The following is a 17798-nucleotide window of genomic DNA, read 5'->3' on the forward strand; positions in this document are numbered from 1 at the left end:
GAAAGAATTCTGTCTGGAGAAGTGTAGCTGTCCACAACATGATTGTGTTATGAGTCGAGTAATGCACTGCTGTTTGCTGGGGGACTAAATGTTCTCTTAAATGTATTGTGGCTTTAGTTGTGAAGATATATATAATTTTCGCAATTGGATATTGACACAAACGGCAGGAAATTAACCTGGTAAATATTGCCATCATGCTCTGTGTGCGAGAAATTACTTTGACCTAATTTGAAAGTGATTATGGCTCTATTCGTGTTTTGTTTTTTTAAGCATTCAAAATAAAGTTTCATAAGTGTATCTCAAGACATTCATTGGGTCTCTTAACCGCGTTCACACCGCGTACTTTGCAGTACTCAGTGCCCGGCACTCAGTGCGGGGCACTCAGTGCCCCATGGGGGACTGAGTACAGATCGCGTTCACACCGGAGTACTTCCCTGAGGGAAGATTCCACTTCCACTTCGTCTTCTTCTGCTTTGGGTTTACTGGCAGGCCGCAAACAACTTCACGGCGTATACTGCCACCCGGAGTCCCCGGCCGGAAGCCCCCGGAGTTGGTGACTGGCTTCAGTAGAAGCTGCTGGGACTCCCAGCAGCTTCTACTGAAGCCTTCCGAGTAAATCGTCAGAACGCCGACACCTCCTCATCTCCACCGCTCCCATTTTTTCTTTTGTGTTGCCATAAGTTAGTCTCTCTGCGTTGGTGCGCGGGGCTAATGCTAATGCTAATAATGCTAATGCCAGCAAATACAATGGCGGCTTCAAAGAACATTTCAGAGTTTTACGGGGCGTGGTTTGCAATTCACCCAGCCAGCCAATCAGAACTGGGGCACTTTTTTCCCCCAGGAGAGTACCACCTCTCTAGCACTAAACATGGGGCTAAAAGTGTCCTGAACCAAGTGAACTTTTTGGTGTGAACGCAACGGGCACTGGCACTAACGGAACTAAAGGGGAAAAGTACGGGTGAAAGTACTCCGGTGTGAACGCGGCTAAGGACAATAAAGTACCACAATGCCTACGACTTACCAGCTTTGAATAACACAGATGAAGGGAATCAAATCAAATCTAAAAGTTAAAGGGAATTATGACATTATTTGACTTTATTACCCAACAAGCATTCATGGTGAGATGAAGCAATAGTTGATACAGGAAAGAAACAAATTAAAACATACTTCCTGCTGAGAGACTGTAACCTTAGAAACAGAGGAAACAGGGCATTTGTGCAAAAATAACTCAAAGGAAGTTAAAAAGAAAAAGTGACTATTTGATATACTAATTAGTTAAGCTCTTCTAGTGCAGGCATGGGACCTGCTAAATTAACTTTATGCACCCATGATTCAGGTCCCACTATAGACTTTAGATAATTAAAAAGCGTACCTTGCAGCTCACAAATCCCTCTCACCCACCACTGATGGTAGAAATAGAAGCATATATGGCACAGGTTCATTATTTTACACAAAACTGTGGCATTTTGTTACTTTATTGATTTAGTTACTGTAGAACATCAACTAATGATTCATTTTCCTTGAAGCCCAAGGTGTTGTCTTTCATTGCTAGATTAGTAAAAAAATAACATAAAAATAAACAGCAAACCTCTATGCTATTTATTCTTTATGATAAACAGTATAGGTTTATTTCTATTTTACAGTTGACTGTAATGATGGTGTCCCCCAGAATGTGCAGAGCATAAGGAGAGGCTTTATTCTCTCTCAATCTTATTTCAACTGAACTTTACTCTATTTCACCTACTTTGAGAAAGTGAAGAGCTGTCCTTGTGGTGATCTTGGATCACACACTGCTTTATAATTAATAGGATCAATTGAGTCATTTAAAACTTCCATTGTATTTCTGATAACCATATGCGCTGGAAGTATTTGATTTGAATTCAATGCAATCAGTGTTCAGGAGGAAATAGTGAAATCAGTTTGATCGCTTTCATCAGTGGGAACCTCATCAGCTTTACATACGTAAACCATGTCGTACGTGCATCCTCACTCAATGCTGCCACCTGTCCACATCCATCAGACTCCGCCTCTCCTCCAATAAGCTGCTCCCCGGGGACTGGTTCACGCCTGTGTTGCCATGGAGACACCATTCACCCTGGTCCTGCAAAGTTGGATCCTGGAAACGGCAATGATGGACAGCTAGAATCGGAAAGGGCATGTATCCGGATGTAGTTGAAAACGCTTGTGCTTCTCTGAGGCATCAGACTCGTATAATGTGCAGACACGTGACGGCGACACAGGCACCTGAGAGGAAATCAATTTCAGCCAGCGATAATTTGCACTGTGAAGCAGAGCAACAACTGATCGTTAAAGTTTATTTCACTGTCATCATGAGTTGGAAGTTTCCTTCAAAGCAGTGGGGTTTAGCGTTTATCATTGTTTTCGAGGCTCGTACAAAAGAGCTCTTTATCAACAAGCTCATTGTAACAGATTGTTTTTCATGACAAGAAGCAGTTACCTAAATAGCTTTCATTTCCATTTAGAGGCAAGTGAGGGAAAACCATGCATTAGATAAGCTCATTTGATGGATTTTTTGTTTGACAGAACATCTAGTAGAAAATCGGATAAACCAGCAGATAATTAGGAGGGGAGGATTAAGAGTGAGGGACGACCCAGAGACTGACAGCTGACATCTTGCTGTCAGACGCTCCGTTGGTTCACCTCTGCTCAGCCATTGATTGGTTGCAGATCCTGTTGTCTTATCTTTCAGTACATGTGCTGCAGCAGTCAGGGGTAATGAGGTAACAGGCGAGATAAAGACAGACACAGAAGAGCCTGCACTGACATCGGGGACGTGCCCTTGTGAATCAAAAAAATTGCATTAATCATTAGGGGACTTAAAACGAACCGATAAATGGGGGATTCATATGACGACTGGAACTTGTATTATGAGTCTAATGTGAGGGACAGAGGAGATGAATAGAGGTCTGGATAAGGGTTATGTTTGTCTGTGTGTCTGCTTTTCATGTGAATTTGTCTCTGCAGTGTAGAGCCCAGATACTGCAGAGCTGAGTTGGGGATTAGGTTAGGAAATATTTGGCTCTGAAGGGCTTGTGTCTGGTGTGTATGCGTGTGTTACTGCATGCTGATGTGAATGCCCAAGGACGTTATTTTCAAAGTGTTTAATACCTTGTGAGGCTGGTTATGATTTATAATTGATCTCCATTACACTGCGACATGAAGTTCTTTCCTCCACTCTGACTGCACCAATATCTTAAAACACGAAGAGGAATGACTGCTTCTTGTTGAGTCATTCAATCACTTGCAGGTATGCTAGACATGGCTGCAATTATTCGTAAAGAAGGCACAACATTCCACCGAACCCCACTATTTGCGAGATTATATTTTAACCTCATTGCGCTGCAGTAAAACAATCCATCTTTCCTGCCCCTCCTCTGGCAGCCTGGCTTCCCCTGCTGCCCCCGGGATGCTCTGCAGAAAATCCCTCTTACTCACTGCACTCCATGTTATCTTGACTTCATTGCATCAAGACATCACATGGCCCTCTTAAACAGCAGACTTGCAGGAAAATGCTGCAACAGTGCTTCACCACTAGTGTCCTGGATTGACTCCAGAAGGAGGCACAGATTTTATTTGTATAACCTCATAAGCGACGTCTTGTTCTCAGCCCATAAATCTGTCTGTAGTACATCAGAGGCAATTATACCCTTTTAAGCGCTGAGAAAAAAGAAATTCATTTAGATAAAGGCAAACTAAAAATCATTTAAAAAAAACATATTACAAATTAAGTTGAACAGAGGAGGCAAAAGGCTTTTTTTTGCCTGTCCAACTTTCCAAACGCTATTGTTTTTGACAAAATATGGCACACTGCCTTTGTTAAATCTTAGGTTAGGTTTTTTGTTTGTTTGTCTGCACCATGACAGAAAATGTCTTGCCTGATTTTCATGAGACTTATGGGTAGGATGTAGCATGGGCCAGAAAGAAAACTTTACATTTCAGATGCAAAATACTTTTGTAAACGTAAGATCTGACAAAGCACTCTGAGAGCTCCAAGAGTTTTGCTTTTTTCATTTAGAATAACCAATATATGGAATCACTCAATAAAAACAACCCTAAACTCCAGCCAAACACAGATTCTCTGAACTTTCACAGCTGGAGAAGGACTGTTCTGTGCTTGGTAAATAGGTCCAAAAAACCCAATAGCCTAAGCCAAAAAACATTTAGTTCTGTTCATCATTCAAAAATGTCTCTTAATACTTCCATAGTGCATTTTAATGATTGAAGCTTACTTGCTCTGTTAATCAAATGTTACACAGACATTTTTAAGGAGTTCAGTTCACATATATTGGGTGGAGTGCAACAGTAGAGAGTTTTCAGTTATTCATCCTCGAAACACCACCATACTAGGCGGTAACACAGCTGCCAATACAGGATTTTGTCTCTAAGGGTCAAAGTTTAGGGATCTCCAACATCCTAGTATTGTTTTCAGAGGGCTTCCTGTGCTGCGAGGAGACAAGTGGCCACTGAGCTTTCAATTCCTGTCCTTAAACGGTGTAGGGGAATTATATTGTAAAGCAGGTGTCCAGTGGAAGGGTTAGGGCTATAACGGTGATGTATGGACTCGAGGTCGGGAATGTCATGAATTAATACTGTGTGCTCTCATGACATGTCATGTACAGTACATTTCATAATGAAGCTATACTTTACAGAGCAGCAGTAATGAACCACTGTGCAGAACATTAGTACATGACTATTGACCTCAGCGAGATAATCAGACTCGCCTAAGATTTGAATTGATGATACAATTTGCATGAATATGTATATGCACCAAAAAAACGTTCTTTCATCCCAACATGCTCTCCACTAAATGAATTGTTGTTATGATCCGTACGGACTAAATCCCCGTGGTCGGCAGACAACTCTTGCAAAAATATTGCTCCATCATTAGTTTAGTATCACAGAAAGACACTGATTACTAATTTGTATTTTGATTATTTCAGCTTTTGGGACTTACTTTTGCTTTTACTAAACAGTATTGCAAGGTTTAGAGGGAGAGGCAGGGACTTTATAATTATAGCCTAATAATAAACGGCTCAGAAGCTGTTTTTCTGTGTAATGGGAAACGAGAATGACACAGAAAACCCATTTTCCATTTCATATAACAGAACTAGAAGCAAAAGGTCCACAATAAGCTCAATTACACAAGACACAATCTAATTATATGATACTGTCACAAGGTCCTTCAATTATAGCCTGTTATAAAGCTTGAAATGATTAAATCATCATCCAGACAAATAATTGTGGTCTTGTTTTGGATGATCCCCTCAGACTTTGAACATATTTCTGCTGCTCCTCATCCCCCTTTTCTCCATCGGCCTTTTTATCTGAAGATAACCCCCAACTCGGTTCTCCACAAAAAAAAAAAAAAAAAGCAGATGGCTTCATCTTTAAATAGAAAGACATAGAGGCAAAACGCAGTAGGTCTGCCACCAATTATAGCTTCATGTGTAATCAAGCAACAACATGAATGTTTAATTTCATCACTTTGAATCAAATACATCGTTTCTTTGGTAGGATGCCCAAATAATCCCACCTGGACTTTGAGAATTTGCCTTGAAATCAACTCAAATTGTTATCAGACACAGTTTGAAATAATGGGGTCAATAACTTTAATACATTTACTGTTTTGCTCTTTAATACATGATGATGATATGATTTCATAAATACTATTTTTCATTCCATACATTCAGTGATGTTATATGTGATATGGGATGTTATTATGTGACCTATCTACAGTAGATTCATCTCATTATTTCTGTTGGAATGAGAAGGGAGCCGCTAAGCTGAAAGTGGGGCATCCATGTTTACTGTAGCATTTTAATTTGTGGTTCAAAGCCTTGCTAGATACATGTCAGAAAGGAAGCAAGGAATGAGGCTGTGGGTGCAGATACAAAGACCTTTATGCTAAGGATATGTATTAGATAATATAGAAAATGAAAGATCCTAAATTAATCTTTTGAAGCACTAATAATTTTTTGAGTATCAGAATCCTAACTGAGAGTTTTATCTATGCCATAAACTGTGGTCATTGTATTTGTTTACATGGCAAATCAAGGAAAGGCAATTATGAACATCAGTCTTTTTCACTTTCACTTCAGGACTACATAAACATTCTCCTCACAGATGTAAAAGAGCCACAGAGGGGTCCCTCACTTTGTTTAAACCACAGCCATTGAACCCACTCAAAGAGCTGGGAGTACTTAGGGAATAATTCTCCAGTTTCTCTTGGTTCCTGAGAGGGAAGGGCACACTGCTGGTGTGCATGACCTATTTTTCCAACTCATCTGTCAAATGCAGAGCTGCAGCTGGTGGTTCAGAGTTCCCCTTTTGTGAAAAAGTGTTTTCAAAAGTCCTCCTTTTCACTCATGCACATCGGTGTCACATTTTCCTGGGGCATTTCTCTTGGCTCGTCTGCTTTGGCACACTTTTTTTTCTCAAAAAAAACATATCAAACAAGGAACATAACTGCATTTTTGGGAAAGTATTTCTGTCAGGATTGAAGAAGTTAAGTGGTATGTCCCACTAAAAACTGAGCTTTAAGCCCTCAGAGCTGAGAGGGAAAGGGAGGCCCCCGGGTGAAGGGGAGGGCTGGGACAATGGTTAACCACAGAGTGAAGCATGCCGCTCGAGGCAGAGGCCAGGCGGCACGACATCACAGGGAGAAAAAAGGCTTGCCCCCACAACATCACTGTTGCAATTCAAAGTGATGGCAGTGTGAGCCTGCATGCATCCACAAGGAGGGCTTGGCTGACCAAATGACACCCCCGACATTATGGAAACACAGTCTGTGTCGCTGCAGTGGTTTCACCATTCAGTCAGCGGCTCATCTGCCTGGCAGAGTGGTGCTGCCATGGCTCATGTATAAATCTATCCTTAGTCCTTTCAATGACTCATGTAACTCAAGGATGTTACAACATGCAATGACTTAGATTTAGGAGGTCCATTTTTCAACTGCCGCTTTCAAGTGCATGGCCATGAAGACCTTTTGAAGACAATACAAACAAATATTTAGGAATGGTGGAAATACATTCTCTGCAGCACATAACACGATTGTGTATTCCTATTGCTTTAAATGAAGGACTTACACATACGATATACACACTTTTATCATCACAAAGTTTGCATGAATAATTCCTAAAGATACCAAGAAAAACACTGAAAGCATGAAGGTGCTTTGATGAAGCGCCGCTCGGTGTACTGTAATCTTGGATTCTTGTCATTTTTTTTACACTTGACACAATAACTGCACTGAGGCAGTGTTTGTATGTGACAACAAAACCTCTTTTATATGAGATGATCAAACAACATTTTGGTTTCTAATAAGAGATGCTCATTAGTGGGAGTTGTCCTTCCCCATGGGAAGTGACACCACTCATCCTGTTTGCCGTAGCCTCTTCCATCAGGTTGCATTTCTGTTCTGCAAAATAGGCCTTTCTCTCTTCCTGAGTGAAGGCATGCTGATGACAGCACTACAAAGAGGAATTGGGTTTCTCTCCTGGGTTTCTACTGGCATGAAGGATCTGTAGTCTGCCTGGCAGCGTCTTCTTAAGGCGAAATGTAACCCTTATACTCGCTCCAAGTGGGGGAGTGCATTAGCTTCTCAATAAATCAGTTTGATCTCACAGACCTACACTCAACCGTCACTTTACAGCCTGGCATGGAGTTTCAGTGGTCATTCCCACGCTCAGCAAGAGGCTTTGTGCTGCTGATGGTCTGAAGAAGTATAATGAACAAAGCTCAGAACATTGCATTTCATGATGATTCACTGCATTCACCAAAATTGTGTGAAGATTGTAGATGATTGCAGGACTGCTCGGTGTGACATCACATGTTGTGCTTTTAATGCTTTTACACAAATGTAAGACAAGTTTAACCTTTAAATATTATTAGTGCACATTATGAGTAGTGCAAAAAGTCCCATCCTAATGAGTGTATCAAAACTGATATTAACTATAACTATGTATGTAAGTCTTAAGGCAGCAGGTTTCTAAAGGTGAGTCATCATGATGTGTTTTGAACAATTCCTTTTTGGATTGCTTCATAGTGTTAACGAGTGTTTCTACTTTCTTTATATTTATATAACCTGTAGTGTTTAATCCCTCTTAACATATTTGTCTTCAATCAGAATCAAACACTTTCAGTATGTGTCAATGTAGAAACAAATGTACAACTTGAAATTAGTTTGTCGAAGAAGAATATCTGAGAAAAATAATGATGTCTCATCATGATATGTTTTTGAGAATGTTGTGCAATGTTGTGACAGCAGTACAAACAGTCCTCTAATATGCTCTTTGTTTGGTGTTTCGATGCACAGAGATCCGTAACCAGCTGGTGGAGCAGTTCAAATGTTTGGAGCAACAGTCCGAGTCTCGGATCCAGCTGCTGCAGGACCTGCAGGAGTTCTTCCGCCGCAAGTCAGAGATTGAACTGGAATACTCCCGCAGCTTAGACAAACTGGCCGAGAGGTTCTCCTCCAAGATCCGCAGCTCCAGGGAACACCAACAGTTCAAGTGAGTTTCCCTCCCTGCAGGCTGGAGATGCAGCCAGTTGCTGCTGAAACTGTTGCAGGTACAGTGTGTGTGCAAGGGCGTTGGGTTGCTTAATTGATCTACAAAAAACATAAAAATACTGACCTCATACGCATCCTCTTCTATGTGCATCTCCACAAAAACACTGCTAGCTGCTCTATTTAAAATATAATATCTGATTGATGTTCATAAAGCTACTGTCCTTTCTCCTTTCAACATGTACTGTAGACCACAGGAAAGTGACTTTATCCCCATCTCAACACTTCTCTATTTATAACCTGACTGTAGGACCCAGCCCTGCTGCTAATCACAGTGCCTTGTTTGATTACAGTGCAGAACTATACAACAAACTACTCCAACATGATCATGTACTGTAAGGCAATATCCATTATTACAGTCAAGATCTTTAAGGCGTCTTCAAAGTTCAGCTGGTTCTGGGGCGATGCTGAGGATGCAGTTCATCAAAGAGGTTAAAGGCTGTTAAGACTTTCAGCTCTAGAAACACTGAAATACGCTGGTGCAAAAAAAGAGATGTCTTCTGCACAGAAACCACCACTTTGGTACCATGACTCACACGGGGCATGAAATGAAGCACTGCAGTTCCAACAGTCCAGCACCTGGGGCGAGCAGGCAAGTTTATTTCTGTTAGTTTACTCTGGAAACGGGACACTTACCCAACTGTGACCTGGCAGCAGATCTTAGACAAGAATCTACATTAACATTTATGTAGTCTACGTTCTGATTTTGCAAATGGAACTGGCAGGACTGCATTCCTCACATTTAATATTTTGAATCTTAGAGTATGTAATATGAAGACATCTATCTAACTCTTAAATGCTCATTGTTATGCGGCACGACAATATTATAACCAGCATGCTCAAATGAAAACAAAATAATATGTTAACACATTTTGTTATCAGGTGTGAACAGACTTTTTAGTCTGATACAGTAAATGCATGTACCATATGAATACTACAGTAATGTAAAACAGAAGGAACATAATTCCTGTATGTTATTCAATAAAATACAGTAAATGAATCAACAATTGGTACATTTAATTACATTACGGGGTAGTGCAAACTACTCCATGTGCATATGGTTGTGCAGCATAGTGCATGCAGTACCTTTCTGCTCTTATTTGGAGAGTTTGGACAACGCCAGTAAGGCTTCTCTGTGAGTTTACTTATGATGATTATTAAATACTTTTACTTGAGTTACACACTAAGGGCTCATTGGCGCTCTGACACAGAATAAGGAACGGTAGAAGTGTGTGTATAGAACGTAAATGCACAGTACGCAGCAGAGCTGTGTGTGAAGTGGATGAGGATTTGAATTCGTAATTGAGTCCAGATGTGTTTGAGGCGCTTCACTGTGCTGTCTTAATCTTGTAGTATGGCTGATATTAGACAGAGCTGTGCTGCCACTGCTGCAACACACTGGCTAAACCTTTGGACTGCACAGTGGATTTTTATCCAATCACTGGCGGCAGGTGTTATAGAAAAATACCTTATCCTCAGACACATGTCTTGATAATATTACCCTTCATCCGAGATCACGACAAATAAAATAAAAACCGAAGCCAATAATTGTCCAAGTTCACACATAGTTCAAACATACACACGCATGCACACAGTTGAACGATATGTGCTAAAGGTCCAAACTGGACCAGTGAAACCACAGAGGAAATGTGGGTAAGAGGCTACCACCCATACTTGACATATATAGAGGATGTAATCAGTCACACTTAACATCTGTGTTACCTGTCCTTCGTACAACACACACTCTTTACAGAGTGCATTAGTGTCAAACTGACCAATATTTTATCCAAAGAGAGTATTTTTAAGCTCATAACGTGTTTGCACCTTGTAATGTGCACTGCTGTGAGCAGACGGGCAACCACTAATCCTTGTAATGAGCTGTGACACGCCCTGTACTGTGCCCTTCCTCCCACTTTAGTGAAGTTTAGTTTATAGCAAGCCACCAAAAATGTGACTTTGCTAGAACACAATTTGTGGGTTTGTCAACAAAAAAACACTCTGTGCATAAATCCCAACCATGCATAAGCACAATCAAAAACAGAAAAAACAAAAGTTTGAAGGCCGTTAAGCCTTTTGGATTTGATCCCTTTATTGACACGCTTTATTGACTTGATTGATATTAATGATCTTTTACTTGATATTGGTTTTCACTAAAAGGGTGTTCCCATGTCTTGTGATTAAATAAAATTAGGAAAATATAAAAAAGAATTACTCCAATAGGTTTAGTGGCATTTTAAGAGTTTTAAGTATATTTTGATGATTATTAAGATAATCTTGTAAACCACATTATTTTAGAATAATTACAACAAGACATTTCACATCGTCCCAGGAGTACCTTAGGACATCATAGTATCTTGTGCCAGTTAAACTTACAGTATATGTTTTAGAGAGCTATCAAAACTGAGCGTTAAACTTGAGTCATTTTGACCAGGGCAGACTTCCATATGTGCTGGATCACAGTTACAGTCTGTTGGCTGAACCCTCCCAGCGCAGATTCATTAGCAAGCTGAATGCCACAGTGATTTACAGCTACTGCAGCTTCAGCTGCACCGCAGCAACCTGACCAAGGATCATTTTGCTTTTCCCCTTTACCTCATTTGCCACAGTGGAAAGACACACTGAAGGGTTACTGAGCTGCTCCATGCTGCAGTTGCTTCGCCCAATAGTGCACCACTTCCTTTCTCTTTCTGGTTCACAATTCCTGAGAGACAACAGATAACTTGATTATAACTATGGGGTAGACATTTCAGGGTATATAATGTGTGTGATTTATAATGTAGCACATCAAATTAGAGTCGATTGGCATCATCCATCTGTCATACAGACATATTCAGACGTAAAATAGCACCATTAAAAAGACATCTCATGCAATATTGATATGGACAATAACCTGTCTGGTAGAGATAAGACTGGGCTTGTTGCAATGCCCAGATTGGTGTGTGTGTGTCTGTGTGTGTCTGTGTGTGTGTGTTTGTTAATCTCTTTGTGTGTATCCAAGTGATTGGTTTTGGAGGAGCTGGGGGAGAAAAGTGTTGTGTATCCGTACAGTGCCAGATCTTTGTACAGTATATTTTAGTTTTGAAGCTACTTTTTCTTATTTCTAAGTGATGTCTCTGTTCATTTCATGGTCAGCAGGGTACAGCTTTGAAAACTATCAATGGATACTTCAGCTTGCTTCTTTTAAAAGCAGTTAAGAGTTATGCAGCCTGTGTCCAGAACACATTTGTCTTTAAAGGGCCACTATGAAAAGTGTGAATGCTTTAGTTATGATGTGATTATGATGAATGATGTCTGCTGCAGTAGGATAGTACCGGATGATGTTTTGTGCACTGGCAGTATAGCTGTATTCCAACTACTGCTATAGCTTTTGACCTAATGTGTGAATGCAGTTGAACCATGGCTGCTCTTAGGGGCCAAAGGCTAACAAGATTAAACTATATATTTGTTTAAGACTTGGTTTATTTGAACACAGCATTTCAGTCCCTGCTCTTGTCAGCTTGACAAATCAAGTTGATGTAAGTCAGCATGCACAACATCAGTAAATGGGCTGGTTTGCAGTTTGTTTTTCAGATCTTGTCAACTCTTCATTGAAGCCGTGCTGTGCTCCACTCTGCTCTGGTTCCTGTGTCTGTGCAGCTGTGCATTATCAAGTGTTGGCAGTGTGTCTGCTCACACAAAAATGTGCTAAATGATGTGCAGATCAGCACTGACGCCCTGCTTGAAAACAGGGGCAAAATGAATTTCAATAGCAAAGCTGGCTGCATGTGCCCACGTTCCCCTTGTCTTTTGAAACTGTGTTTGGCTCCTTCTCCTCTCCTTAGCTGTTTCATTGATAAGCAGCAGGCAGGCAGCGTGGAGGGGATTAAAGGCCTTCACAGAGCCGAGTCCTGGTTTGATAAATACACACTTCCTTCTGGAAATCCTGGCTCAGACACATCATAGGCCCTGGGTGATTAGATGGTGGCATCCACTGCAGCCATGACTGAAGCAGATGCACTATTCTATATAATGCTCACTTGTCCAGGGTATGCACATTATGGGGACAGCTTGCCATCAGTTTATCCTTGATTCAAAGGATTAGTGCAATATTGTCCAACCCTACACTCTGTCATTGTTTCTCTTTTCACTGTCTCTGTCTGATCTTCTTCATGCTTCTTCATGCATTCACAGATTATACTGCATGTATGTGTCTGCCTCACAGAGACCGTGATGCAGTGCAGAACTTGTAAAAACCATAAAGACACCCAGGCAGTGCTTTGCAGAATGAGACGGATGTAATGGGATGCCAGAAAGCTGCACTCGTCTCACCTCCTCCTCCTTCTCACTTCTCTAGAGACTCTCAGAGTTCATTGTTTGCCTCCTGTATGTTAATGATATCCTGTGTATAAATACCGAGGGCATGGAGCTATCCAAAACCAACCCTTTTGAAGCCCTCTATATTAATTGACCCGCGGGCTTCACGATTGATACGCAGCCTTTTACAGGAAATCGGCAAGGAGAAGTGGTTACAGAGTAGAGATTAATGAGTTTTGCTGCATGCTGAAGTCGATATTTTGTGATAGATTGACCTCTGTTTAAAGAGCCGGTATAAAAAAAGTATTGTCTCTTTCCCGTAAAACGAGTACAGGAGCTACATTTATTGCAGTGTTAAAATACTCCCAGACATGCTGCTGGTACACAGGCCTAATTACCGACCTTCTGCTCCTAATTCCTGTGAAATGAGGACAGCGACTTGAGAAGAGAGGTTTGGTGTCCTTTGTCTATTTCTGTCTTCACGCTTTAACCCTTAGCATTAGGAATATGTACCTTTTCATTTTCAGACCTTCTTATTTATTACCATCATTTGACATATTCTCTGTCAAATTCATCACTTTGGTCCAGACTGAACTAAACTACCTCAACAATAGTTAAATAGATTGCCATTCAAATGTGTACAGACATAGTCATGGTCCCCAGATGATACATCCAAATAACTAAGTAATCCACTGTTTGTTTCCCTCTAGTGCCACCATGAGATTGAGATGTGACCTTGAATTAAACCACCGTAAAACCATAGGATGGATTGTGATTTACTTTTGGTACATTCATGCCCAATTAGGATGACTTTTGATGATCCTCTGATATTTCAACCCGTTTTTACTACTTTAATCGGTCTGCTTCTGTGGTTTATATAATGTGTTTTTTTGCTGCCTCTGCATAATTAATGACTGCTAAACAGCTGATGTGAACAGCATACATAATAACACACTAAACTAAGATGGGGACCACAATCAACATTAGACCTGCTGATCATCAGCTTGGTAGTATTGTTATTATCAGCATGCAAGCACGCTAATGTTAGCAGTTAGCTTAAAGCACCCTTATGTCATCCAAAGGCACATCATTTCTATGGACTCATGGTTCTGTTTAATGCATTATGAACATACTTATGCTATTTCTTTGTGTAGTTCCTGCTCAAGAGGATAAAAAGATAAAATTGGAGCCTGGTTGTGCTTAGGGATGTAATGAAGCACCTCCGACCACTTTTAGGGATTAGCAGAGAGTAGAGGTGCTTTTTTCCCTTAAACCTTTCAACCACAAACAGCAATTAAACACAAAGGAGCTGTGTTGCTTACAGGAAGATACGTCAGTCAAGCACAACTGGCACAACATGAGGGATGTTGAGACATTAGGCCATCCAAGAGTAGTGAAGGAGAATCTGGTTCTCTAAACCCATGATTTCCAGCAAGTCTGGTGCATCTCATTTTTAATACAGCAAATTAATGTTCAATTTAATCAATTTATTATTGCAAGGCTTTAATGAGGCGTGCTGGTTTTTCACAACTCATCCAAATTACCATAATAGCCAATTAATTGACTTGCAAAAGGCATCTCAGGACACCTTTCTCTATCTAATATAGCAGGCCCAGTAATAAATGTACAGAAGATGTTTTGCCATCCTGCCTCCTCCAGCGTACTGCCGTGCACTGATGCCTGGAGAACCATGTGTTGGTGTTTGTGTGCTTTCAGCCTGATGTACAGTAAGTGCGTTTATGGGCAGAGTTAAGTTAAGGAATAATGGGTAAAGCACTCTGGAGTAGCTAGATATCAACTTCATTAGATGTGATTAGCATTAAGGAAGCTCTCTGAAGGACGGCTCTTTGATGTTGGTGCTGCTCATCTCCTCTTTCTGCTCCACAGTGAAACACTATCCCCCAACCTTTGCCCTGGCTCGCTCCCTCCTTTGCTTTCATTTCCCATCTTTCTTTTTCTCCCTCCTCAGGGTTGGTTGATCGATTAACGCTCAGATAGGATCCATCCAGACAAGGGTATGGGGTTTAAGGGGATTGTGTATGTGTCGGCTTCCTTGTCTCAGCCTTGCTCTTTCTATTGGAAATCACCAGAGGCGGAGACAATTTAAACTGATTATGCAGCAATCAGAGCCCATGATTCTCTGGTCATTATGGTCACCAGCATTATATATTTACAACAAGTTGATGCCTTACTAGCGTTGTCTTTGAGTGTGGTTGCAGGAAATGAGGAAGTGAGGAAGCAGGACATTCACTTAGTAAAGAAAATAAGTTTGATATAGTCATTGATCACCCACATCAGTATGAATTGTACTGTATTAACTTTGTTGATTTCCTAACAATTCGTTCATCGGGCATCAACATCTGTTAAAAAGTTTACATTCTCCAATACTTTGGTTAAACCTTATATGTGTACTTTCGCCGTATAAGATGGTCACCATAGTTAACATTACACTTGCTTCAGATTAGCATCCTAGCATTGTCATTGTTAGCATGATAGCATGCTGATTTGAGCATTTAGTTCAAAATGCGGCTGTGTCTGATTTTATCCTCCTTATGCTGTTGACTCTTATTCATCTTTAAATTAGGATAATGCTATATAAACTAAACATGTATAACCACCTTTACGTATACAGTTTCTAACAGTCCTTTATTTTTCTTGTTTGGATTCTTTTTCTTCAGGAAAGACCAGCACCTGCTGTCCTCAGTAAACTGCTGGTACCTGGTGCTGAACCAGACGAGGCGAGAGAGCCGTGACCATGCCACCCTCAGCGACATCTACACTAACAACGTCATCCTCCGCTTTGCACAGATCAGCGAGGACATCATCCGCCTGTTCAAGAAGGTCAGAACAACTATCATCCTTCCGCATTTGTTTTCTACTTCCCTCTTATTACCAGTGCTCAAAAGGTCAGATACAACAAGCATGCCAAGCAAAATGCTTAAATACATTGTTTGTGGTTTTCACCTTTCCCTTTTTGTTAGCTTTTAGACTTGTTTTAACGCTTTGTTTTTCATTTCCGGCAGCTAAAATCTACTTCTCTACTTTTGGGCTTAAATGTATCCAAAGCATTCAAACTGATGCTAGCCCAAATAAATGTGGTGTGTTGAGCTTTGTCCCCGCAAATGTTCATTTAGTAGAAGGTGTATGAGTTGTATTTGGCCTGCAGAACAGCATGGGGAATAGTGAAGCTGAAAACCCCTCGCCCAACACCCTGTACCCCCTATGAGTGTGAGCAACATCTGGCTCAATGTCAGCACATAGCAGGGATGACTGAGGTCTTATCCAAACACCAGAACCCTGTTTTCACCTTGCAGGCTTTCCTGTAGGTGAGCTGCACTCTGCTTACTGGGCTCCATTCAGATATTACCACTCCGTTGGTTTAAGTCCTCAGTGCCCTCAGATATGTTTTCAATACTTGAAAGTATGAATTGATGGCTTTGCTGCTCATAGCTGGCAGACATAATGCAAGGCAATACATAATGCATGAAAAACATCATGGTGCACTGCAAAACATTTAAAAAAGGTTAAATGTAAATAACTGAAATAGCTTGTCATATTGGACATGACAAGGAGATCAAGGACAAAAAGGTAGAGCTTTCGTCAAAAAATTGATCTAGGGCCTGTTTAGCATATAAATGACTAAATATTAATGCAATGAATGTAGGAGTGTCAAATGTAAATGTACAGCAAGCCTGTTTTATGACTCTCAGTATAAGTTAATTGCAAAGATAATATCGTAACATTAACTATAGCAGGTGCAACTCTGCTTCTTTTCGCCTTTTCATATAGGGAAGATTATAAGAATGTTTACTAACAGGCATTTCTATAAGAGCTGCTACAATACCACCCGTCACATCTCTTACAGTGTGTTGCATCATGGTGCTTCACTTGCTGGTTGAACCCTCCCTGCTCTCCCTCTCTCTGCAGTGCACGCTGCAGTCTGTCTCACTTCAGAGCCACCGATGCATACAGATGCCATTCACCAGCTGCCAGAGCCCTTTGAGGATATTCCTATTTATCACATTCAGTCCAATGCTTGTTCGACTAGGACTTAAAACCTCAATACACACAGAGTAAAAACATAAAATCCCTTCTGTGATATTAAGGTTATTTAGTTTTTATGTGTGTACATGCCTTTCTTATGCCAAGAATGTTCTTGTTTTGGTTTGTTTGTCTAACAGCAGGATTATGGAAAACTACTGGCTTAATTTACCCGACACTTGGGCATAGGGAGAAGAACCAATTCAGTTTTGCAGAAGATCTGAATCACAGGACAGATACATAAATTATCTTTCACTTTCATTACCATTGCGTGATAGGGCATGGCCTTGGCGGAGGTCTGTGCTCTCTGAATATCCTTCTAGTTTTATTATGTAGCTTACTGAAGACCTGTTGGTGCAAGATTCCATTTGATGATTGTTATTTTTTGTATGAATAGTTACATTTATGACTCACTAGTAACATGTTATTTCAAGCACAGTTATTCACATCAGGGTGCGGACAACATGTTTTGTGTGTGTGTGTTTTTCTTTCAAAGAAGCTACTCCTTGTTTAATGAACCTGTAAGAAAATGATCCTATTATATTATATTATAAAATGATTCATGTTTGAAATTACCATTATGCATCTTGCTGAGTCACTATGATACCAGGAGTGACGAGTCAGCTGTTGACGTTGTTGAAACTAACACTTGTCACTCATAAACATGGCATCAATTGTGTTGACCTTTTTACTTTTAACTGAACAGTTTCTCTTTTCCTGTCCATCAGGCTCTGCTAAAGACTCAAAGTGAAATAAGACCATAATATAGAAATATGTACATGCATGGTTTGACTAAAACAGAGAGAGAAAATAACATGGGAAGGGTTGTAAATAGTGTGCCAGAGTTAGCATGGCGAGCATGCTAACAATGGGGTTC

At 40.6% G+C, this 17798-nt stretch overlaps 1 protein-coding gene across 1 annotated transcript in view; it reads left to right on the forward strand.

Annotated features, from left to right (window-relative positions):
• srgap3 (SLIT-ROBO Rho GTPase activating protein 3) overlaps nucleotides 1-17798 on the forward strand; it is a 52460-nt gene that overhangs the window by 5612 nt on the left and 29050 nt on the right. The window contains exons 2-3 of the mRNA XM_034138746.1: nucleotides 8336-8531; nucleotides 15559-15721. Coding sequence (XP_033994637.1) covers nucleotides 8336-8531; nucleotides 15559-15721 — 359 coding nt within the window. The remainder of the gene's footprint in view (nucleotides 1-8335; nucleotides 8532-15558; nucleotides 15722-17798) is intronic.

This window comes from Trematomus bernacchii, unplaced genomic scaffold (assembly GCF_902827165.1).
Source record: "Trematomus bernacchii unplaced genomic scaffold, fTreBer1.1, whole genome shotgun sequence".
Classification (NCBI taxonomy): Eukaryota; Metazoa; Chordata; class Actinopteri; order Perciformes; family Nototheniidae; genus Trematomus; species Trematomus bernacchii.